General features: G+C 33.0%; 3 protein-coding genes, 1 long non-coding RNA gene and 1 other non-coding gene across 7 annotated transcripts; 1 reads left to right on the forward strand and 4 right to left on the reverse strand.

Moving 5' to 3' along the window:
* Window positions 2,000-6,767, forward strand: LOC109357409 (chaperonin 60 subunit beta 4, chloroplastic). 3 transcript variants are annotated; one of them, XR_002108855.1, is made up of 13 exons: window positions 2,000-2,273; window positions 2,352-2,477; window positions 3,032-3,169; window positions 3,395-3,490; window positions 3,693-3,935; window positions 4,013-4,247; window positions 4,635-4,804; window positions 4,936-5,013; window positions 5,133-5,204; window positions 5,283-5,387; window positions 5,545-5,666; window positions 5,783-5,875; window positions 6,235-6,351. XR_002108855.1 is itself a non-coding variant. In XM_019601360.1 (13 exons), the coding sequence occupies exons 1-13, from the start codon at window positions 2,127-2,129 to the stop codon at window positions 6,454-6,456; spliced, it is 1,818 nt and encodes a 605-aa protein (XP_019456905.1). In that variant the 5' UTR covers window positions 2,003-2,126; the 3' UTR covers window positions 6,457-6,673. The 3 variants fall into 3 exon arrangements, 2 of the variants coding, with proteins under 2 accessions (XP_019456905.1, XP_019456906.1); XM_019601360.1 differs by having other exon boundaries at window positions 2,003-2,273; window positions 5,545-5,637; window positions 6,235-6,673; XM_019601361.1 differs by having other exon boundaries at window positions 2,149-2,273; window positions 2,356-2,477; window positions 5,545-5,637; window positions 6,235-6,767.
* On the reverse strand, window positions 2,508-3,059 carry LOC109357410. The gene is made up of 2 exons (XR_002108856.1): window positions 2,950-3,059; window positions 2,508-2,717 (listed from the first exon to the last, which is right to left on the reverse strand). It is a non-coding gene; the product is annotated as an uncharacterized LOC109357410 (long non-coding RNA).
* On the reverse strand, window positions 7,056-7,129 carry TRNAV-AAC. Its single transcript has one exon. It is a non-coding gene; the product is annotated as a tRNA-Val (tRNA).
* LOC109355807 (serotonin N-acetyltransferase 2, chloroplastic) lies at window positions 9,677-10,513 on the reverse strand. The gene has a single exon (XM_019599030.1). The coding sequence runs from the start codon at window positions 10,342-10,344 to the stop codon at window positions 9,757-9,759; it is 588 nt and encodes a 195-aa protein (XP_019454575.1). The 5' UTR covers window positions 10,345-10,513; the 3' UTR covers window positions 9,677-9,756.
* On the reverse strand, window positions 12,649-13,512 carry LOC109356084. The gene has a single exon (XM_019599422.1). The coding sequence runs from the start codon at window positions 13,199-13,201 to the stop codon at window positions 12,713-12,715; it is 489 nt and encodes a 162-aa protein (XP_019454967.1). The 5' UTR covers window positions 13,202-13,512; the 3' UTR covers window positions 12,649-12,712.

The following is a 24,839-nucleotide window of genomic DNA, read 5'->3' on the forward strand; positions in this document are numbered from 1 at the left end:
CATGTTAAGACACTATATATTTTTCATGCAACATTGTTTTTCTCTTTTTTTTGCCATTTGTTCATTAGTGAGAAATGATAAATATGTAAATTTTCCAAGAAAACTAAGGTATAACTGGGACATTTTTCATTTTTGAAATGAAAATATAATTTATGAAATATAAATACTTAACAACGCATCATTTTTCATGGGTCTAGGACAAGGTTTATTTTAAAAAAATGAGACTCAATCAATATTTAGGGTTAGATAGGGGACAAATATGACTCGACCTGTCTCATGGTCACTTGTTTATCATATGTGTGTCTCTATTTAATTGTATACAAAACAATGACACTCTTTCGTCGAAAGTATCTTTGACTCTATAATTTTTTCATGATATATACAATATTAACAATATATATACATATATAATTTTATATGTCAAATTATATATTCATAATAATAAATAATATTAAGAAGATTTTATCTAAAATATGTATATATTATATTTAAATTTGGTCTAGGGTCGGGTCCGAGTTTAAAGTCTGACCTAGTTGTCATTTATGGTCGGGTTGTTTGGATTCATAAAATTACCCGACTAACTTTTAGGGTCGAGCAAGAGACAAACATTTACCCGTCCTACCCGGCCCATGCTCACCCCTACTTACTTGCATGTTAGATAAATGTTCATGAGAAAAATATATGCACTGTATGTTATTCATAATAAATCATTATTGATTCTTTATAAAAGAAATATGTTAAATGATAAATCTAAATTTTTTTTACAATGTATAAATATTATACTGAAAGGCCATATATATGTAAAGTCTGGGTATAAAGTTAATATTTTGGGTTCAGATCTAAACATTCTTTTCTTTTATGAAACAACCAAAAAAGAATAGCCCACGAAAATAAGCCCTCTGAAACAAAGATAGGGAAACAACTTAAAGAATGAAAAAAACTACCCTCCAATAAGGCCCAAAATATACTCCTAGAAAGTAGAAACACTCAATTGATACAAGAGTAAAGCCACCAGGACCTAAACACCCAGGAAATAAAAAGAACAGCCCACATAAAATAAAATGAAGCAAACGAACATTCATCAATCATCATGCTCATTACTATACTTAGTGGACGAGCCACTTCTATAGTTGTATTCGTCTAGACGTGGAAAAAATTGTATACATTATCCTAAAATTTTGTGCACCCTTAATTATATAAAATTACACTCATACAATTTTATTTATTATATTTTAATTTATTTTAAACTATTCAATACAACTTATATCTCTTATCATCAAGTCAGTCATAGATTGAGATGAATATGAAACTAGCAAGTAGAATACTAAATGTAGTATAGTACTCAATGAAAGACATTTGGGAACTTGAAAAGAACATTAATAAGAGATGAGTGACAATGTGAACATCCCATGACATGTTGATAGATGTGTAACAGTAGTTAAAAAATTTAAAGAGATAAAAATATATGTATTGAAACTTGAAACTGTATATGTTTTATACACGTACATAAATATTACATTTAAATTAAAATACCATAAAGCCTAGACAAATTAGATGTGGGTTTGTCTGAACATTAGAGATCTTGTGTTTGAATAGTTAAAAAAGCAGTTACGTTCAACACTTATTTTATAGCATATAGTGCTCCTACCAGCTAGAACATAATTGCATTCAAGAAAAAAGTTGAAGTTAAATTAATAAAAAACCATGCACATATATATAACATTACTGAACAATATTCTTGTTAACCTTTATCCACGGCCACAATATAAACTTCACAAAATTTATTCTAATCCTTGAATATGTATTTAACAGCAAATGTATTTAATAAATTAAAGCCAAATATATGCAGTTTTTCAGTAAAATTATCTCATTTTTTCTTTCTTGACCATTAACTTACTCTAAACTCAATCCACATATTCATATTCACTTTCACATTAACTCTCCTTCCAAATTTGAGGGAAGTGAAAAAAGAATGCAGAGATATTTCTCTATATTAATCTTATCCTCCAACATTGTCTATGCTCCAAACCTTTATTCAACACATGTTACACTACATACTACAAAACACTAACTTCATAATACTTGGTTCCTACTCCAACCAATAACACATTCCAAGAAAACAAGCCATGATATGTTCTCCATCTTATATATCTGCATTCTCCTTCACCAATCCATCACTTCCAAAACCCCGAACTTCACTTTCTGTTCCAAACTCTAGAGTAGCCAAAGATCTTTACTTCAACCATGATGGCTTGGTCACAAAGAAGCTTTTGGTAAGGATTCTAGACTATAGTTGTTCATGACCCAGAATTTGTTTTGTGTTAAGAATGTTTTGTTTGGTTTTGGTGAAGGCAGGAGTGGATATGGTGGCAAAACTGGTTGGAGTTACATTGGGTCCAAAGGGGAGAAATGTTGTGCTGCATAATAAGTATGGACCACCCAAGATAGTAAATGATGGAGAAACTGTTCTCAAAGAGGTTTTTTTATTTTTTATCTGTTGATCATTAACCATTTGGTGCTTTCAGTTTTGTTATTTTTTCTTTGTAATATGTTATATGCTGTTAGCATAGTTCTAAGTATTTTGCTAGTGTTATGGTAAATGACAAATTGACAATATTGAAACATTTTTCTCTTTCCAATTTTGGAAGTGATTTTTAAACACTTTTAAGACTTCTAATGTTGCTTTGGAATTACAACATTGAGAGTTATCATGTTACCTTTGTGGATTTTTTTATAGTAGTTCTGCAATCCAATTCCAGAATAGAGACAATAATAATTCTTTGTTGTCATTTACAATTGTTGCGAGCCGCATAAACAACAATTACCATTTTGTTTTTCTTCCTGCATTGAATAGATGATGAATTTTAAATGATCAGATGTACATGGCAATAGCAAAGTCATCTTTGGCAGCAAAATTTAGTGATGAATTTCATGTGTAATTTAATTAACTTTTTTTCTTCTGTTTTCATGTCTAATACATGGTTTCTTAATTTCTTTTATGAACTACTGATTGATTCTTATGTTATTTCAGATTGAATTGGAAGATCCGTTGGAGAATGTTGGAGTTAAATTGGTGAGACAAGCTGGTGCAAAAACCAATGACCTTGCTGGTGATGGTTCAACTACATCTGTTATTCTTGCCCATGGCCTAATTACAGAAGGGATAAAGGTACGTATTAGTATCTTATCTTATCTATTTCAATCAAAACACAGTGATTGGATATTAGCTTATTTGAATTGTTAAAGGAAAAATTAGCATATAAAGTGATTGGAAAAACATTATAGTTTTCAGTCCTATGTTAGTGTCAACATGTCAATGATTATGTAGTCTTTATTAAATAGGGTGTCCTAAATTTTGAGCTCTTAACATTCTCTTCTTTATCTCCTTTTGTAGGTTATTACAGCTGGAATGAATCCTGTTCAAATCGCTCGTGGGATCGAGAAAACAGCCACAGCCCTTGTTTCTGAACTGACTTTGATGTCTAGAGAAGTAAGCTATACTTTTTAGTATGTTTTTTCTGAGTTTTTTTAAAACTCCAGATAGATTGGAATTTGGAAATTCTCAGAATCATGATCATAATTATCTGGCTGCAGATGTTGATTGATTATGGTTTTTTCTGCCTGCAATTATTGCCTTTGGTTGGAAGATCTTGCTGAAATGCTGAACTCAACAACATTGGTTGCATTTGCAGGTTGAGGATCATGAACTTACAGATGTTGCTGCAGTCAGTGCCGGGAATGATTATGTAGTCGGAAACATGATTTCCGAGGCTCTACATCAAGTAGGCAAGGGCGGCGTAGTGACAATTGAAAAAGGAAGTAGTATTGAGAGTAGTCTAGAGATTGTAGAAGGAATGCAATTTGATCGCGGATATCTGTCTCCATACTTTGTCACTGACCGAAGAAAGATGACGGTTGAACTCAACAACTGCAAGGTATAATAACTCATACAAAAATAAAAGCCTCATCTATGTTCTATGAAATAATATAGTGCATAGTTCTTTTGATACAGTTGCTTTTGGTAGACAAAAAAATCACAAACCCAAAGGAGATGTTTAACCTATTAAACAGTGCCGCGAAAGAGAAGTTTCCACTTGTGATAGTTGCAGAGGGCATTGAACAGGAAGCTCTAGCTCCAGTCATTAAAAATAAACTCTTGGGTGTGCTGAAGGTAGCTGCTATTAAGGCTCCGGAATTTGGTGACCGCAAAACTCACTACTTAGAAGATATTGCTATCTTGACCGGAGGTAAATATCGCATACTCTAATTAAGAAGCTTATGTATATTGTTTTTGCTGGTATGTTTAGACAATTAAAACATATGCATCAATTTTGTACTTGTATGACTTGTTGTATAACTTGTATCATTAGTACAAGGCAGACTGAAAAGTAAGTATGATTCAAATAATCTGATGCTTATATTTGTCCTTAATGACACTGACAACACGAAAATTAGTTGTTAACGACTTGGCAAAGAAATTCAAATAAAGGAAGCGATAATTCCTATCTGCATCAGTATGATAAAACATTAAGTGAAAAGCAACACTAGTTTCCAAGTATAGTCTTCAAGTTTTTTAAGTCATTCTCTACTAATATTTACTCCTTTGTATTTTTGGCTCATCATATGTTTTTCAGGTACTGTAATCCGAGATGATATGGGTTTGACACTAGAAAAGGCTAGAAATGATGTTCTAGGTTCTGCTACTAAGGTTGTCATAACAAAGAATTCTACCTTAATAGTTACAGATAGGATTACTCGAGCTGCTGTCGAGAAGAGGGTTTATCAGCTTAGGAGACTTGTTGAGGTGCATACAGAACTTTGCTCATTTGAAAATCATAACTTCACACCGAAAATTTCACACACAACCAGTTCTGAGTTTTACAAGTAACATGAAGCATGGCTAACATATCCTAGGAAAATTTACATATTTGGCAGAATACTGAAGAAAATTTCCAAAAGAAAATACTAAATGAAAGAATAGCAAGATTATCAGGGGGCATTGCCATTCTTAAGGTGAAATGAATTGCATTTTATTTTCCATCTTGGCATCTTGATAACTGAAGTTTAAGATTTCTGTCTTTGTTTTTTAGATTGTGCATTCACATTTTAGCACCTTAAATATAAAATCACAGGTAGGAGCACAAACACAAGTGGAGTTGAGGGATAAACAATTAAGAATTGAAGATGCTCTAAATGCAACCAAGGTAGTATTTCTTTTTCTTGGCTCTAAAAAGGTGATTTGCTGTTATTTGCGGCTAAACTTCGAAGTTAGAACTTGGCAGGCAGCAATCGAAGAAGGTGTTGTAGTTGGTGGCGGCTGTAGCCTTTTAAGGCTATCCAAGAAAGTGGATGGCATCAAAAGGCTCCTAGATAATGAAGAACAAAAAGTAATTCTACCTTTCATTCAGCTAACCTTTCCATCATCATGCTAAACCTGCGACCAACTTCGTATTTGAAATATTCATTATAGCTTATCAGTTTCATGTTGGCCCTTTTGTTTGTAATTTAAGATATGGAAATCTGATGTGGAAATATCATCTTCAGATTGGAGCTGAGATCTTCAGAAGAGCTTTGAGCTATCCTGCTAGATTGATAGCAAAAAATGCTGGTGCCAATGGCAATGTTGTCATAGATAAGGTCCTAAGCATGTTGAGAAACGGTTTTCTGTAAGAGATTGATTACCAATAAGATTCTTAGATCTTCCATAGTGTTTAGTTAATTCAGCTCATAAAACAGATATATTGAACTAAACTGTGTGGTTGTTGCTCCTTATGCCATGCAGGTTTTATCTGACGAAAATGTGAATTTTGGATACAATGCTTCTAGAGACTGTTATGAGGATCTCATGGAAGCTGGGATCATGGACCCAACAAAGGTATGGCCATTGAATATCTTTTACATCAGATGATAAGATAAAATATAAAAAATCAAAATTTCCCATAGAAATTAGTAGTTATAAAAACAATGTGCCAAAATAAAAAGCTCTTGATGCTAATGATTTGTTCAAGCCAAGATGTTTTAGGATTTTCGGTTTAGCAATTTCTCACAGAAATATTACCTGAAGGTAATGTTGATTCTTATTAGCAATTTCTCACAGTAATAGTTGTGATAGTGTTGTTTTTACTGCAAAACAGAAAGATAAACAATGCAAGAAACATACCAAGTTTGCAGTTTAGGTGCATTAACAATTGCACATGATGGTCAATAATGTTATTATCTTAAAATTTTCTGCAGGTAGTAAGATGTTGTATAGAGCATGCAGCATCTGTGACCAAGGCATTTCTGACTTCTAATGCCGTTGTCATCGACCGAATGGAATTAAACCCTATTCCGAGAAGAAAAAGGCCCATGACTACCCCAGGTACTCAAATTCCTGGTATGTCAAAAGACCATTCATTGATCCAAGCAATCAAGGGGAACCAATTAAGAAGCACTAGAAATACAAGGCTAACTTGACTATAAATCTCTTTATAATTTTACAAATGATGGTGTCTATCCATTTCGAGACCCGAAAATGGAGTTATTCAAAATTAGTTTGGCTCTGACTAGGTTCAAGAACTCCACATAAAAGGGAAGTGCTTAACATATGTATGAGGAAAATGTTTGCCACATTTAATGAATACAATCTAGTTTTGATGGTGGATGTTAGAAATGAATCTTTAGTTGTTGGATGAAATTTAAAGTTGTCATCCTATGTTGTAAGACATTACATATAAAGCAATTTAAAATACATTATGCTTCTCTAATAATAACAGAGCCAACATCTATAAATCTAATTCTTCTTCAACCTTCAATTGTTAAAATACATTATGAAATTTCTTTAACCATTGGTGCATATTGATGGGCAATGCTTGTTTAACTTCCAAGACTATTCCTTTTAGTTGCACATTAATGGATTCAAAAGTTCATGTTGATCTATGAATGTATTGTTTTTGAGGTAGTAAAGTATTTTCTCGTACCAGAAGATAATTTATGGCTGAGACTCGAACCCTCAATCCCTCCCTTCACCTCTTCTCTCTAAGACCACCTTATGACTCCCTAAAATAAAATGATAATGGCTTCGCCCGGACTCGAACCGGAGACCTTCAGTGTGTTAGACTGACGTGATAACCAACTACACCACGAAACCGAATGTATTGTTGATACTGTAAAAGTGTTACCATGCTTAGCCACAACAAATATGTGCAATCAGCCAAAGACTAAATATTCATTTCATTCCATATCTTTGTACCAAATTACGTAAGATTGAAAAGTATGATCCTTCCTCCTCCCAGACTTGAAAACCTCATCACTTACATTCAAAATCAAACCCAACTAACCCAAAACCCGATTTCGCAACACGCCCTTCAGCAAAGATACCCCTAGTCATGTGTCATTGCGCTTTGATGCTGAGCTCTTCTTGTCTGGAGCACCACCAAACGCCAATAACACACGTTAGACAGAGACTCACAAGCAAAACCAAATGCCATGCAGCAACCTTATGAGCAAAAGCAAGAGAGGAACCAAGAACATAGTGTGAAGATAGCCCAAAACACAAAACTACATAGCATGTATTCTCCTTCTTCCACCTTTAGATGATCTTGCACAGTGTTATCAAGTAGCCTAATGCATAACACGGCGATTGTGGTAAAATCTAGAGAAAAAACTTGGCCACTACGTTCCTATACATCATTGTATGATTAATGCAAAGAAACCAGTGAGCACACCCACAGTGCAGAGATATAGTGAAAGCTTGCTCGAGCCTACATCAAACCAAAAGAGTTCACATATCAGATTTTAGCTAAACATTTATATGGACAAGATGACTTTATATATAACTAATAATTATATTAAAATAAAATAAAATATTAGATTATTATTTTGTTTTAAATTTTTTAGGTAAATCATCCGTTTTACTTTCTGAATTATTACGGTTTAAACGAGTTTAATATAGTAGATCTAACATCTTATTCGATTAAGATTGCAAATCATAGCCGTTTTGAAATTTGGTTAGCCATTTTTAGATCAGATAACATTCCTTAAAACATTAGCTTATAAGCAATCAAATCTCTTCTCTTCCTACATGGAAAAAAATATATGAAGAAGTGACATGGTATCTCCTTTATCTTGTTTTTTTTTGTTTAACTAAAATATTAGTCCTATGTTATTAGAGTATAATGCACATCAACATAAGATATCTTAGGAAAGCTCTTATTTAAGTTCATACACTGCCCCACTAAAAAACGCTCAGACATTCACACTCCCAAACTTGAAAAACTTGTGTTTTTCTATCTTTCATGACTTTATTAACTTATATTTTAGAAACTACTACCAAAATTTAGATAAGTTAAGAATTTTAATTTTGAGGACATGAATTACAATAAAAATGATTAAAGGGTGACAAAAATTATAGGTGGGCGAACTAAAACGTAACAAATACCAATGGACTTGATCGGTCATACCCCACAAAAGACTCCAATATTCAAGTGAATGGAGAGAAAATGATGAAACCTAATTAACTAAGTCAGGGAGAGGCTACTTGAGAAATTATTATATAGTATAAGATCAATGGTTATAATTATTTCTCTATCATTAATCTAGTGATAAGAATTTGCTTGGGATTATTAATTTTAAATCATTAAAAATAAAGAAAAAATGTATACATTAATAGTGTATGTGCATCATTCACCATTTATATTTGATCATCATCAAAAGACAAGGGAAGGGATCCACTTATTTGTATGTGAGAAAAATTTACTTCACATCCAACCATTCATTCTTGAGAAATAGATTAAATCTACTCATTAATTCAAATCATTAGATTTTCTAAGAATGAATGATTATGATGTAAAGTAAAATTTTTCCAGTTACTCTTGGAGTAAGAAAATCCATTCCAAAAAATAATACAAATGAATAGTGAATAATATACTGAGTGTGTATAAATCTTCACACCGGTGTACGTAGATATAACCCTCTTACAAATGTCACATATTTCCCCTTTTCTACCCACATTAAACATAACACTCTTCCCTCGCCTCATGCTTCACTAAAGCTTCTGTGTTGTGATTATAGTGGCAAGGTGTGAGACAACATTACGAGACAGTTAGTCAAATATCTTATTCGAATAAAAATAAGATGCCAGCCACAGTTGATTTCCAAAAAGCCCTAAGATTGTAAGCCTTGATTTGGAAATTCTTAAAGTAACCCATGCCTTGTGTCTTATAAACCTTTAACCTGTAAGCTTTTTTTACCTCATTTTGATTGCTAAACTTTTAGCAATGCTTTAGAGAATATTATAAGTTGGTGAACTTGCTTATTTGACTAGAAAATAAAAACTCAAATATCTATGTAAATATAAATATTTATACAATCAGTATATTGTACAATATTTATTTATATTTTTTAAAAGAGTCAATTATAATAAAATATAAATAATGAAGAAATAATGATAATATATAAAACTCATATACTATATGCGTATACATTTTTCTCCAAAATAGAATAATCAATCGCTTTTAAAAAAGATAAATTAAACTCATTTTACAAATACATTGTAAAAAACTAAATTTTTTTGTATTAACCAATATATTATTCACCCTTTGTACTAAACTAATCCATTTGGAGAACTTTAAGGACCTTTTGATGATGTCGAAGATGTAACAAGATTTTATATTTTAGATGAATGACTTATGGTATAGAAAACTAAATTGAATAGCTATAATTTAATACAAAGCAATAAAGAAATTAGAAAAAGTGAATGAACCAAAAGCAGCATAATCAAATGTTCTTGTTCTTATGTTTTTTGGTGGAATACACCATTCCTCTGATCCCATCAGGATCCGCCACAAAACCCAACGGACGATAGAACCCAAGAACCTTGGGCTCTGAATAAAGCGCTATGTTACAAATCCCTTTCTCCAACACCTCCTTTATCAATCTCTCTATAACCGCTTTCCCTAACCCTATTCCTTGAAACGTCGGGTCCACCACCACGTCCCATATTATCGCGTTGAAAACACCGTCCCCCGTCGCCCTAGCGAACGCCACCGGCTTCTTCGTCTTCCTGTACTCCACCCATATCAGTGACTCTGTGTGCTCCAGCGCTACCTTGATCTTCTCCGTGTCACGCCGTGGGAACCCTACTGCGACGAAGATTGTGTTTAGGTGGTCCAGGTTGAGTCCGTCGGCGCTGCGGCGGAAGGTGAAGCCGCGGGAGTCGAGGGATTCGTCGGTGATGGAGAGAGGGTAGTTAGCGGCGATGGGAGATTGGGTTTGGGATGAAACGGTGACGTTTCGAGGGTGGATTGGAGAGTGGAGACGGAGAGAGGGTGGAAGAGGAGTGGAGATGATGCCACGTAAGAGCATTATCAATAATAGTAATAAACTATTTTAAATGTTTTTTTTTTGTTGTTGTTGTGATTTGTTTGTGGGTGAATGAGAATGAGTGAAGAAAATGGTGTGTGTATCAGTGTATGTGATATGAAAATGATAACAATGAAGTAGTTGTTGTTGGTGTGATGTGTGGTTGTGAGAGTCCCATTGAGGATAATGTACCAGTTGGGGAGTTTTATAGGCATTGGGGATTTTGGCGGTTGACAATTCACACTCTCATACTGTTAAACTTCTTTACTATATATCTCTTTGGTTAGTTTATTTAGTTTAGAAATTTATATATGCTGACACTGTAATTTTAGTTTTATATATTATCATAGTATTATTCATTATTTATACTTAATTATTATTAATTTTTAAAAAAAATTAAATCAATAATAAATAATATAATAGCAGTGTATAAATATTACATTATATTAAATTCTCATTAAAGAAACTAGATGAGAATCATTTTTCATAAGCTATTATTACCTTAGACATTTGGATTTGTAGTTTGTATGTTTGGTAACACTACTAAAGAGTTCATATGCTAGGTAATTATTTTATTTGGCAAAAGAGAGTAAATAGTTACTTTGATATCTAACAATACAGTCATTCATCACTTTAATAAGCTACTAGTACTGGTTTTCCCTCCTAGCTTATAAGCCTACAGGTAACTTATCCTTATGAGCTAGTTGTACCAAACACAACCTATACCTCCTGAATAAACTACGGCGCAATTTTTGCACATGTTAGTTAATTTATGAATTAGATCAATGTCTACCTTACTAGGTTTCAACTAAATCTGACTGATAAATTTCTCTCCAAATTAGCAACTTAGGTAATTTGATGTGTTTAAAATGGTAGTTACACTTTTGTTCGTCTAAGTGATATGCAACAAGTAGTTCATCCATAAGTTCTAGTGTTTAACTCTTGTCGAATAGATTTTCCAATAGTAAATATTGTCTCGGATTATCATTCCCATCCTATTTCATAATTAAAAAAGTTGCATTTGCTGCTGTTTTGAAAATTGAAACGCCAAATGTGAGTGTAATTGATTTCCTCTCATCCATAAGGAGTATCGGAAATTTGAGGGGAGAAATTTTCTTAAATTATTTAAAATAAATAAAAATTTGTACTATTAAAAATCTATTTTATCATATGTCATCATCTTATATATATATTGGTCTCTTCTGATAATGGAGAGAAATCATGCTCTTTACATCAAAAGTGCATAAATATTATATTATTATTACAAAATTTTATTTATTATAAAAGTGATATATGATACAATATGATTTAGATAGGCAATATGTAAACTAAAATAGAGACCCATAATGGTAGATTTTTTTACATGTGCCGTGTAGATTTTTTTGAAGTTAATGGTAGAAATAGTTATCGGACTTGTGAAGCAGATGAAACCTGGAATCTCCTTTGGCCAAGAAATATCTATTATCCTTTTCTTTTAACATGAGGCTCAGTGGATGTTAGCGTATTCTGTCTTCCCATTTCTATACTCTCTACTTGTTGTTTGGTAGACATATTTGCTCTAGTTGCTTTCAAACATGTTACCTTATATTAATTGCTGCTCATAATTAAAATATCAAATGTAGTTGTATAAATAATAGATGGGGAATAAATTTTTTTTGTACTACTAAGAATATCTTCTTATACTAAGAAACTAATTAATTTTGGGTTCGTGGTTGTCACTTGAACAAGTGTCGCTCACAGAAATTGAATTTTGACATTTTGATCATCTTGAGAATCTAATAAGATCTTATACTACTAAACCAACATCTTATTAATTAGTGAATTTTATTGGAAGTTTATGAAAAATCACTAAGTGAAAAAACTTAACAGGAGAAAACAAATCAGCTAGAAAAGAAATATAGTTGTGCACAAGTAACATTTAGAGTGCATGGATACACCATAAAATAATATATGCATATTTGCATTCTTCCAAGTTTAGATGGCAAAACTGAGTGTTGAATTGTGGATAAGGTTACAATTCAAACACTTTTAACCTATTAAAAATTTATATATATAAAGATTTGAACTCATGACCGTTGAATTAGAAGTAAACAACTTTACTGAAGAAAAGGAAAATGGTTGCTACCTTCTAATTATGTAATTTTGTTGCAGATAATAGCACACATAATATTCCCTTAGACTAGGATATACTACCCTTCTCCTTTTCAGTAATCTTATGATATGTTAAGGAGTGTGAAGGGATGAAAGGAATGAAACTATGGTAATTGCAGATAAACACATGTATCTTTTTTTGGAGGGGGGTCCTCAGGAGTTGTTATATTATGTGAAACTTGCCCTGAACTGAAAGGAAAGTTTCCTTACCTTGCTACACTTAAACATGACTAGCAGCACTATCTGCTATAAGCAGCACTGAGTCCTCTTCTTCTTTTTCCACCTTGTATTCATATTTTGTCTTCCTTACTTGTTTGCTTCCTCTCTTGGATGAGAAAATCTTCTCATTATCATTTTCTTTCTGCTTTTTGTAAACCAAACCATTACTTCTTCCCTCATTGTTTATACATACAAGTTGAAAGTGACTTGGTCCAGAAGATGCATCAGAAGCCATGGAATCATCATCACTCTCTTCATCACAAGCACCTTTATTATTGTTCTCAGCTCTCTCATCATATTTATCATCATCATGGACAACAATAACTTTTCCATTAGCATTCTTGTAATTATAATCTTCCATATGTACATTTTTCTCATCATCAATGTATACTTCACTGTAGATGCAAGAACCAATATAACTAGTCCATCCAGATTCACTGCCATTGAAATCCCCTTCCCTGGCTGATGCTAAATCTCTTGAAGGCTCCATAGTGAAGAACTTGATAATAATGAAAGCTTGAGAAACAAGGAAAACAAAAAGAACAACTCCAACAAATTTAGGAGTTGGGTTTTTTTTCTATTTCATCTAGGAACTATACTAATATTATAGTATCTCACACACATTTTCCAAATGCTAACTATCAGATTCACATATAAGATAAAAAGTTTAACTCAACTGTGTATGTTTCAGCCTCATTATTGAGTTGGCAGTGTACTATTTGGTTACCTGGCAATTCTATCACCATGACTACCATTGCTCCAATCACTAGAAGACATGTTTTGATTAGAAAACAATAAAATAGAACAAGACAGATGTCACTCAAATCAGAAACAGATACAAATTTTGATATAGTATTTTTGGTACATGGATCTAATGCATTGTATCTCAAATTATGTCTCGAACTAATGATATTGAAGTAAAAATAAATGAAATATAATAAATATTAAATTTTTTTAATTGACATGACATGTTTTTATTGGCCGGGACATGGTTTGAGACAATAGATCATTGTCCCATATTTAGAGTATTCAATTAACCTCTATACATATGTTGTCTCACCCACAAGTTGTGCCACTTCAATGTCAACAATGATTAGCCAGAAAAATAGTCAACTATTAATTTTTAACTTAAATATAATTTTTTCAACAAATTACAATCTATTGGTACATACTATACTATGGCACAACTTGTGGGATAAGTGCTCCTCCTTTGCTGCATGCAGTCAAGTATTAGTTACATGTCTGGTCTCTATCAAATGAATATAAATTTATTTTAAAAATTGAGTTTTTAAATAGAAACAAAAGTCCCATGTTGTTTAGGAGAAGAACCTTAAGAAATATAATGTGCCCATGTGCTGATGTGCATATTAGTTTAGGTCAATGTTCAAATCTTTGGATTTGGATCTCTCTCACACACTTATTTTCTTTTCTGTAGGGGTCACATATAACATAAAATAGTATCCTGACAGTTTATTATTAGCAAAATGATATCATATATGCACATACAATTTTACATAGCTTGCATTTCTTAACTTGAAAAAGGTATTTACCAAAAGTGTTGCATCAAATTTAACTATTACTATGTGAGAAATGTGACATTAATAATAATTGTGGAGATGCTTTTAACATATTTTGTCATTTTATGCACCTTCAAATTTCAGTGGTGTCATCAACAAGAGACAGCTTTTCCCTTCCTAACAGAGGAGGAGATAACTGAGTTTTGGCCTTTTGCTTTAAGTGGCTGAGATGAGCACAAATCATAAGTGACATTTATATCTCACATTCATTCATGATTCATGTGATGACAAAATCAGAATAAATATGTGAACAGATAAAATATAAAAAAGTAAATACAATTAGGGGAATGTTAATAATTGTGGAATGTGAGTGATGTCAGTTAAAACTTTAATAAAGTATGTGATGGATTTTTTTATAGGCAATTTATTTAAGAGGAAATTGTATCACCCTTTCGGTTTAAACTTTGCATTTTAGGTGAGAACATAAATATGTTATATACAATATATCTTTGTTCTTTATGTGAAGTTACTTTTATCTATGTCCTATTCCTTTCTTTTCTTCTTTAAACTGTGTAGGTTTACTAAAATGGGACTGACATTTTGTAACTTCCTTGGTTGTTTCCCTTAACCAGATGCAACTTGTGAGTCACCAGTACCCATTTAATAAATGATGAACTTTTTTGTACATAAATTTATAAATTTGTCTTTGTTTTAAGTTGTTTCTTGCTTGAACTGCATGAAAGGGACCATTCACCAATTCAATCCATTGGGAAAATTTTCCTTCTTTTAACTCTAGCATGTTTCAAGAAAACATTCAATGCTCATATCAGTTTCTTTCTAGTGTCAGTGTGCTATTGTTTTGGTGTCTTCTTCTTTGTCTCTTCCTAAAGAAAAGTCTCACACCTTTCCTGTATATTTCTTACACTAAATTTATCATTATCCAAAAAAACTACCTATTACTGCTTCATCAAGTAGACTTTACTCAAAAATGATTTAAGGAAAAATGTGTGAGAACATCAATACTTATTCTAAAAACTAGTATCACATAAACTAAGCTATAGAACAGCAATAAATTCGTTCACATAAAGTCTTTGATATGACATATTTATTAAAAACACCTTATTTTTACTTAATTTATTATAGACAAAGTAATATGACTCAAACAAAATGTTTCGACATGTTTTCACCCAAGTCAGAAGATTCATTATATCACCTTTGAGAGTTATGATATGTAACCTGGTTTACTTAACTTATAAAAATTGTGGTGGGATATATGCAAATTTAGTAAGTTTGGGGATGCTATTAAAAATATTACCGAACTCTATTATATATGGCTTCGGATGCTTTTTAAGCAAATTCAAGCAAAAGGAAAAGTTAATGAAGACATTCGATCAGGTAGGTTGAAAGATGTATTATATATGGCTATGGCTTCCTAGTGCAAAACTATTGATTGGAAAGGAAACATTCTGAACACATTGTTCCCTATGTTGAGTATATCCATGGAAATAAGCAAAACAATCAATAATATATTATTTATTTTAGAATTTCATAAACCCCATATTTATTTTTTTAGTATAACCAATCATATCACTTATTGGATGGATAAAGAACATTAATTCTTTTTGAGATGCGCAACAGTCTCTCTCAACAAATATTGCTCTAAAAAAATCGAACATTTAACATTTTAGTCGATCAAATGATCTATAGAGTTTTATACAACTAGATCAACACCTTATTTATTTATCAACTCAATATTGAATCTATATGGATAATGGGGGTGTATGGATAATGGAGGTGTATGGATAATGGAGGCTGAGTTCACTTATGAATGTTTGAGAATGAATTGAAAATTGAGCTCATTAAATTAAGCTGAGTGAAATATTATTTGTCTGATTAGGTTCATTAGATTATATATGACAAATATTTTATAATTACTAAATATATATACGCATACCTTTTTATATCAATATATATGAATATTATATATTAAAATTATATTTATAAAAATGATTTTAAAAGTTATCTTTTTCATAATTAATGATTGTCTTTCGAATTCGTAAACTTTAAATAAGTTGAAAAAACATTGAACTTGGGTTGAAATACAACATGGGCTAATCCTTATTGAGTTCAGAAATCTTGGCATTGTCCTTTAATTCCCTCATTCAACGGGGTGGAGAAGTTAATGTTGATGCAATAATTATGGTCTTCTCTTTCAAAGTTTGTCTCACTTCATGTATCTCTTGTTTTTTTATTGATTAGATAAGTAAAATATGAATTAAATATAATTAAGTTTATATTTTATGAGTAATGAGAATGAAATGATAGGTACACATCTTGGGATGAGGATTATATGTCCTCATTCATGTCCTACTTGGTGTACCAAACTAATCACAAAACTTTATTCATTTAAAAAGAAAAATTATAAAAACATAAATTAATATTTTAATATTATTTTGTGAAGTTTGATTGGGCCGAGACAGTAAGACAGAAAAATTATGGAACAAGTGATATTTCTCTCCATCTCGTGAGAGAAGATGTACTCCAATAATGATAGCATCAGAACATTGATTACTTTTTATTAAATCAGTATTGATGTTGTTGACCCCAACCATGTAGAGGCTGTTTCATAATGGCTTTAGTCTAGCAATTTAACTGGTTATCTCATATCTGATTGTTAATTGCTGCTCTTCATATTTCTTTATGCAGATTCAGAAGATGAGCATGGCCATGAAGAATGAGCAGGAAAACAAGATTGAATATAACCAGTTAGTTTAAATGGTAACAAGTTGTTTAGCATGCACCATAGATACCTTGAATATATTCATGTTGTTTAGCATGCACCATAGATACTTTAAATATATTCATATTTAGATAAAAAAACTTGCATGAAGATACATATAACACATCATATTTAGAGACAAGTACATTTATGATTATTCATGCTATCATTTATGATTAAATTTTAATTAAAATTAAATTTTAAATATATTGGCAAAATTTAATTGATTTTCTTCATATACATACGTCTCCATACAAGTCTTTCTCTCATATTTGATGTGGCAACATGATGATGTAAAATTCACCATACTTATAGTGTACACTAGAACCAACTTATCAAATAATTTAGGGGAGTAGTTCATGCTAGCAATTAAAGCTTAGAAGGAAACTAAGAATGTTGATAAGGTTGAGAAATCTAAAACTAATTTCTCTCATCTATGTGATGCAAAATAGACACTTGCGGAAGTGGGAAGTGGATAAAGAAAATAGTGAAGAGTAAAAGAATAACACCAAGAATTTTAACGTGGAAAAACCTTCTCAATGTGAGAAGGAAATAACCACGGGACCTAGTCCAGAAAATATCTCCACTATAGAAAGTAGGATTACAATATTTGACTCTATCTTACAAAGATGATAACACTCAATCTCACCCGAAAATGATGGAAATACAAACTCTCTCTCACTAGGAATACAAATGTCACACTATGTGGATATAAACTCTATCACTTTCTCTCTATGTTGTTCTTTTTCACTTGCTTGTTGTATCTCTTCCTCACAAGTCTCCTATATATAGTGAAGGGGAGGAAGACTTCATCATAAAGACATAATGAATGATTAATTGTTGTCATACTTTCCAAGACACTTTGAAAAGTGTTACTCCAACTTTCTAAGTTAGACTTCATAATTCTAAGACTTTGGAATAGTCATCATTAAATGTACTCAATGGTTTATACACCAAGGTTCATTGGTCTTGATTCCACATCAATTAGGAAGAATTCCCAACAAATCTCCCCCTTCCTGAATTAATTGATGGGTATCACCAGTCCTGCATCTTTGCAACAATCTGTTAGTTTCTTAAGTGAAACTATCTTGGTTATCATGTCGGACCAGTTGCCATCATTTCGTATTCAATGATAACGATAATCAATGTGCTTTGTCCGAGAATGAAATGTAGGATTCTTAGCTAGGTGAATTGCACTTTGGTTATCACAATGCAAAATATATCTATCTTGAGAATGACCTAACTCATGCAAGATGTTTTTCATATATTTTATCTCATTGCCAGCTTCAGATGCTGCAATATATTCTGCTTCAGTTGTTGATAATGTAACACATATTTGTAACTTGGATTGCCAAGATACAGCTCTCCATGCAAAAGTAGTCAGATAAGCTGATGTACATTTTCTCGAATCTACATCCACAGCCATGTCAGCATCTGTGTATCCAACTAACATAGGATCTTCATTACCAAAGCATAAACGTCTTTTGGTAGTTCCTCTCAGATATCTCAATATCCACTTTATTGCATTCCAATACTCTTTGTCGAGATTGGATAAGAACCGACTCACAACTCCAACCATGTGAGCAATATCTGGTCTTGTACAAATCATAGCATACATTAGGCTTCTTACCACAAAGAAATAAGGCATTCTACTCATTTCTTTCTTTTCTTCATCACTAGTTGAACATTATGTAACACCCCAAAAATCATTTCATAATTACTATATTTAATCTCTTGAAAAAATTGATATTTTTTTTCTTTTTTCTTTTATGTAACATATAACTTACAAATCATTTTTTCCATTTTATCTATTCTCTTTCAAGACGTTACATTTTCAAACATTTGCGAAAATAATTTCTTAATACTTAAAATGTAATTGAACGAAACACAATTCTTTTCTGAATACTTCTCATTAATCAATTCTTGAATTTGTAATACATACATCATGATTTACAAAATAAAAGGCGGAGTCTATTCTTTGCCCCTAACAAAGACTAAAAATACAAATAAAAATAAAATAATGTCGAGGGCATTGACATTACAAAAGTACCCTACATAGGTTCCCTATAAAAAAAAGAGCTCCTAGACCGGTGGTGCACTGTAAACCTCACTCGGGTCTTCCTCGATCTCCGAGTCAGAAGAGATCTCTATAACCTCCACCGAACCCTCTATGCAAATTAACTCTACACAGCCATCGTCCTCATCCTCCACCACCTCATCTGCTGCCCAATCCATTGAAGGGTCCAGGGTGTACCCCCTAGGCCCCGATGAAGTAGTCATGCATGCTCCTTCTGTCCCTCTTAGCGTTGAGTCAGTAGATGAGAATCTCATTTGGGGCCAGGTCCTGACAACCTCCAATCTGCCTCGTGCCTCAGCTGGTGCGGATGGACCGGCAATTACGAACCTTCGCTCTGGTAGGGTGAACAATGCTTCCCGAATTGCGTAATGTGTCGGGAGATGCAACATAGAGTCATCACGTACGAGATCCAATTCCAGGTCACAGGGACCAGTGTAGGTGTATATGTTTCCTTCAACGCTCCATGCCCCCTCCTGGGACATGGTAAAGCAGTAGCCCCTAATCATTGTCGATTTGTCCATCTAAACATGGATGTATACGAGTACACCAGAAAGAAAGATAGGGAGTAAAACATCTAATGAAAGACTTATCATTGACGTTGTGGAATTACACAGAATATCACTCCAAGACAAAGAACAAGTACAAATATATCATATGATCATACACGTATGTATTAATGATGAATGAAGTATAAAACATGATTTTAGAATCAACATCGATAAATAACATGTATGCATGCTAGACATATGTCCACCATCCTTACATCATTATCCTCCTAATAACTATTCGGAAATAACCGAGAGTACAGGTCCCATAACAAGCTGATTTGATTGCACCAAAACTTATTCCTTGCAAGGATATGACAACTCTTCTTTGTATCATTTCCAAGAATTTCATATGATTATTCATCTTTACAACATTTACTTATTGAAAGAACATTATCTCAAATAAAGGTATTTTATGTTTTATTGAATAGGGTTGGAAGTGACTGAATTCTTGATGGAAAAAAATGTCATTAGAATCTCACACATGTGAGAGTTATCGTTCAGACGACTTAAGAAGTCTTGTCTGTATGGAGCCCTCTCGCTCAAGCGAGGGAATCACCATTTCTATAAGGCACTTGTGGCTCAAGCGAGAGTTGTCTCGCTTAAGCAAGAAAACAACCAGTTTTCTTTGTGCATATTTCAGCTCAGGCGAGAGCTGTCTCGCCCAAGCGATAAAACCTGTTTTCTCTGGACACTTCTCGCTCAAGCGAGAAAAGTCTGAAACTTAGTTAGTTCTCAGGAAAGAGAGGTGGGTCGTAAAGACACACTTAAATACCAAGTCTTTCCTTAGACAAAATTTTTCTAGACATGTATTTCCACTTCATTATATTTTTCTGGTAATGATAACTATTCATAAAACTTATCTTTTGCAAGTAAAATATTTTTATTAAGATTAACTTTTTAAGTAAGATTGTTAAGCTAGGCTTACCATTTTAAAGTAAGTCAACTTAAAAAAAAATCAATACTTTTACATCAAGACTTTTTAAGTCAATCTTACTATTTTAAAGTAAGTTAACTTAACCAAGATCGACACTTTTAAATCATTTTTCCATCTAAGACTTCATAACACTTTAGGTTTAAAAGTCAAGACTCTTTAGGTCAATATCCTCATTTAAAGTATGCTACTAAAGAAAACACAACTAATTTCATGATCATCTCAACACCTCCAAATTTTAGGATAACCTCAAGGGTTAATAGGTGTTGATTTCATAGTCATGAACTATAAATCATAAGTTAACACTTTTACTACTTTACTATCCAAAACTTCATAACACTTTAAGTTTATGAAGTCAAGACTTTAATAAATCATCTTTTATCCTCCCAAATCATTACTTTAACTTGGAAATCAAAGAATAACATATGCTAAACAACCTTTTACACATAATACCTTTTAAAAAATGAATTTTTTTTCAACAAAAACTCATAAACATTTTGAACTTTCAAGAATAGACATAAACTTTTCTTAAACACAATAAATGTTCCTTTGATGTTCAAATCATCACCTTTAAACACATTCAAATACTAACACTAATTTACAATATTTCTAAAGCAGATAAACTCATCTAACCTTGTCCAAAAATATAGTTTTTCCATCTAAGAACAAGGAATAAGTTTTAAGTTTTACATAAGTCGAAAACTACACAAAGGCTCATATGATTTCATTATCATCCCCTTTAGTCATGACTTACAAAATATTTAAAGAAAACAAATATAAACTCAACTCCATGAATAACTACTAAGAGAGCATGATTTTCTCATGGTGTATGTGGAGAAAAATGGAGAAGAGAAAAAGAGAAAGAATACCTTAACTTTCTTTAGGAGAATTAGTGTAAAAATGAGAGGATGAGGTGATGTATTTATAGGAGAGCATCACCCTCTCTCAAATCTGAAAATTAATGAGAGGCAATCTAGCTTTAGGCTAGCTTAGGTGATGTGTCTAATGGTGGTGGAGTGAGGAGATTTGGTGAGTGATTTAGGAGATTATGGAAGCTTTGACTTTGCTTGTTTGACAAGCCATTGACCCATGATGTGATTAATACTCCAACTTGATTGATGCAACGTTATTTCGCAATTGAAATCGTGCCCGAGTATTACCGGGTAACTTCGTTCAGAAATATACGATCTACCGATTTAGTTTTTTTGCCCGAAACACCGAAACTTGAATTTGGAGGTGAAAAATACCAAGAGATAAGTTACAGACAAACTTGGTGCCTATTTTGACTAGAAATAATATTTCGAAGTCAACGGAGAAATCAGAATTCGATTCCGAGTTACGGAACTAAAAAACTGGGAGAAAACTCGATAAAACGACCCGAAAATGTGTTGGAAACTTTTATTCTCCAAAAATCTTGAATAAATAGGGCAAGCAAGAATATTATAATACAAGACTAAAACTAAACTAAGGTTTAGCCTAAAATATTAATGATTATTTCTATAATTAATTCATTAACAACTAATTACTTAATTAAACGTGCTTAGAAAAACACGGTGTTACAACATTGTTGTTAACTTGAAATGTTCAGCAAGTGGAACACTAACAAAATTTGCCTTATCCATGTTGAATCTCTTGAGAATATTCTCAATGTACTTCACTTGTGATAGCCATAACAACTTCTTGGAACGATATCTGATTATCCTTATTCCAAGGATCTGCTTTGCAGGACCCACGTCTTTCATAGAAAAAGACTTACTTAAAGCATTCTTCAAACCATCAATCTTGGTCTTGTTACGCCCAATGATTAACATATCATCAAAATACATGAGGAGGATAATAAATTTTCCATCTTCATACCTTTTAATGAATACACAATGATCACTTGTTGTATTCTTGAAACTGTATTTGGTCATGAAGGATTCAAACTTCTTGTACCACTGTCTCAGGGCTTGTTTCAGACCATATAAACTCTTATTCAGACGACACACTAAGTGTTCCTTACCTGGTTCTTCATAACCTTCTGGTTGCTCCATATAGATTTCTTCTTTGATGTCTCCATGGAAGAAAGTTGTTTTGACATCAAGTTGTTCAACTTCTAAGGCTAAGCTAGCTGCTAGACCTAATGTCACTCTCATGGAGGAATACTTCACCACTGATGAGAATATCTCATTAAAATCAACTCCTTTCTTCTGATTGCATCCTTTCACAACAATCCGAGCTTTGTACCTTGGTCTCGAGCTTCCTTCTTCAATTTTAAGCTTATAAACCGATTTGTTTTTCAAGGCTTATCTTCCTTTGGGCAACTCCACTAGATCATAAGTGTGGTTCTCATGTAACAAGTTCATCTCATCTTCCATGGCCTTAATCCACTCTTCTTTATCAGATGTCTGCATAGCTTCTGAGAAGTCTTGAGGTTAACCATTATCTGTGAGTGTGATATAATCTTTTTCAGGATACTTTGAAAAAGGTATTTTGCCTCTTCTAGATCGCATCAATTCAACTTGCATTTGATGCTCTATTGGCTCGGGTTCTTGATGCATATGTGTGTCTACTACCACTTCATCATGATCTGACTCTTTATTAATCTGCTCAAGTTCCGTGTGAGCAGGATCTGCATGTTGGTCTATCTATTCTGGATCTATCTGATGATCAAGATTTGTCTATTGAGGAATCTCTCCCCTGAATCAATGTGAACTTTGGATTTGCACTGCTTTTCTTCTGAACATCTTTGATTGTCTGATCCTCAAAGAATACAACATCTTTGCTTCTCACAATTTTCTTGTTTATTGGATTCCATAGTCTGTACCCAAATTCATCGTTTGGAGACCCAAAGTAAATTCACTCCTTGGTCTTAGCATCCAACTTCTTTATCTCATCTTTTGGAATGTGAACAAAGGCTCTACATCTGAATACTCTCATGTGGTTGAAGAATGCCTTCTTCTAGTACCATACTTCATGTGAAATTTCTCTGTTCAAGGGTCTTGAAGGTGTCCGATTTATGAGGTCTATTGTAGTCTTCACTGCTTCACCCCAGAAAGACTTAGGGAGATTGGCATCTTGCAACATGCATCTGATCTTATCCTCAATTGTGCAGTTCACCCTCTCAGGTGCTCTATTCAACTGAGGAGTCTTTGGTGGTGTCTTCTCCAGTCTGATATCATAAGCCTTGCAATAGGCTTCAAATGGACCACGATACTCTCCACCAATGTCTGCTTTCAGACACTTCAACTTCTTCACAGTCTCACATTCTACTGGTGCATGAAACTCTTTAAATGCTAATAATACTTGATCTTTGCTTTTCAACAAGTACACTCATACTCTTCTCGAGTGATCATCTATGAATGTGACAAAGTTGTAGGCTCCTCTAAGAGATCTTTCAGATGGTGCACAAACATCTGAATGCACCAATTCAAGTACTTCATCTCTCCTTGAGGGATTGTCTATTCTCTGAAAATTGACTCTATGTTGTTTATCATAAAGACAATCAGTACAAGAATCTAAAATTTGACCTTTTATATCCGGAAGGTGGTCTTTGACGAGCATCTGAAGTGCCTTCTCACTCATGTGCCTCAATCGCCTATGCCAAAGATCTTTGAAGTCGGTAGCAACATTTGCTTCTCTAGGTTAAATTCCTCCTTGCATAATGTAAAAAGATCCTTCCTTTGAGCCTCTAGCAATAACGAGGTTGCCTTTTGCTAGTTCCCACTTTCCACTACCAAAGTGGCTTACAAAACCAATATTATCCAACTTACCGGTTGAGATAAGGTTTATACGCATATATGAGACATGTCTCACCTCCTTTAGTATAAGATTTCCTTCTTTGTCTTATAGCAACACATATCACCAATTCCTGCAATCTTGCTTGTAACATGGTTTCCCATTTTCACAATACCATAATCACCTTTCTTGTAGTTTGAGAAAAAACCTTCATGTGGACTTACATAGAAAGAAGCACCGGAGTCAACGATCCAATCACGATCACCATGTACAACATTTAGGTAATTGTCTTCTCCAATGAGGAGAACATCATCATCTGCAGCGACGGTTGGGGTAGACTTATGACCATTTTTCCTTTGATCAACTAAATCTTCATGGACATTTCTAGCTTTCAGGTCTCTCTTCAAGGACCTGCGTTCAAATATTTTATGTCATTTTTTACTACAATAATAGCATGTTATTAATCTCATGCGAGATTGAGAGCGACCTCTGAATTTGCTTTTGCTTTTTCACGAGATCCATTCATCCCATGAGTTTCACTTCTTTCACGTCTTTCCAC

Source organism: Lupinus angustifolius, chromosome LG09 (assembly GCF_001865875.1).
Source record: "Lupinus angustifolius cultivar Tanjil chromosome LG09, LupAngTanjil_v1.0, whole genome shotgun sequence".
NCBI lineage: Eukaryota > Viridiplantae > Streptophyta > Magnoliopsida > Fabales > Fabaceae > Lupinus > Lupinus angustifolius.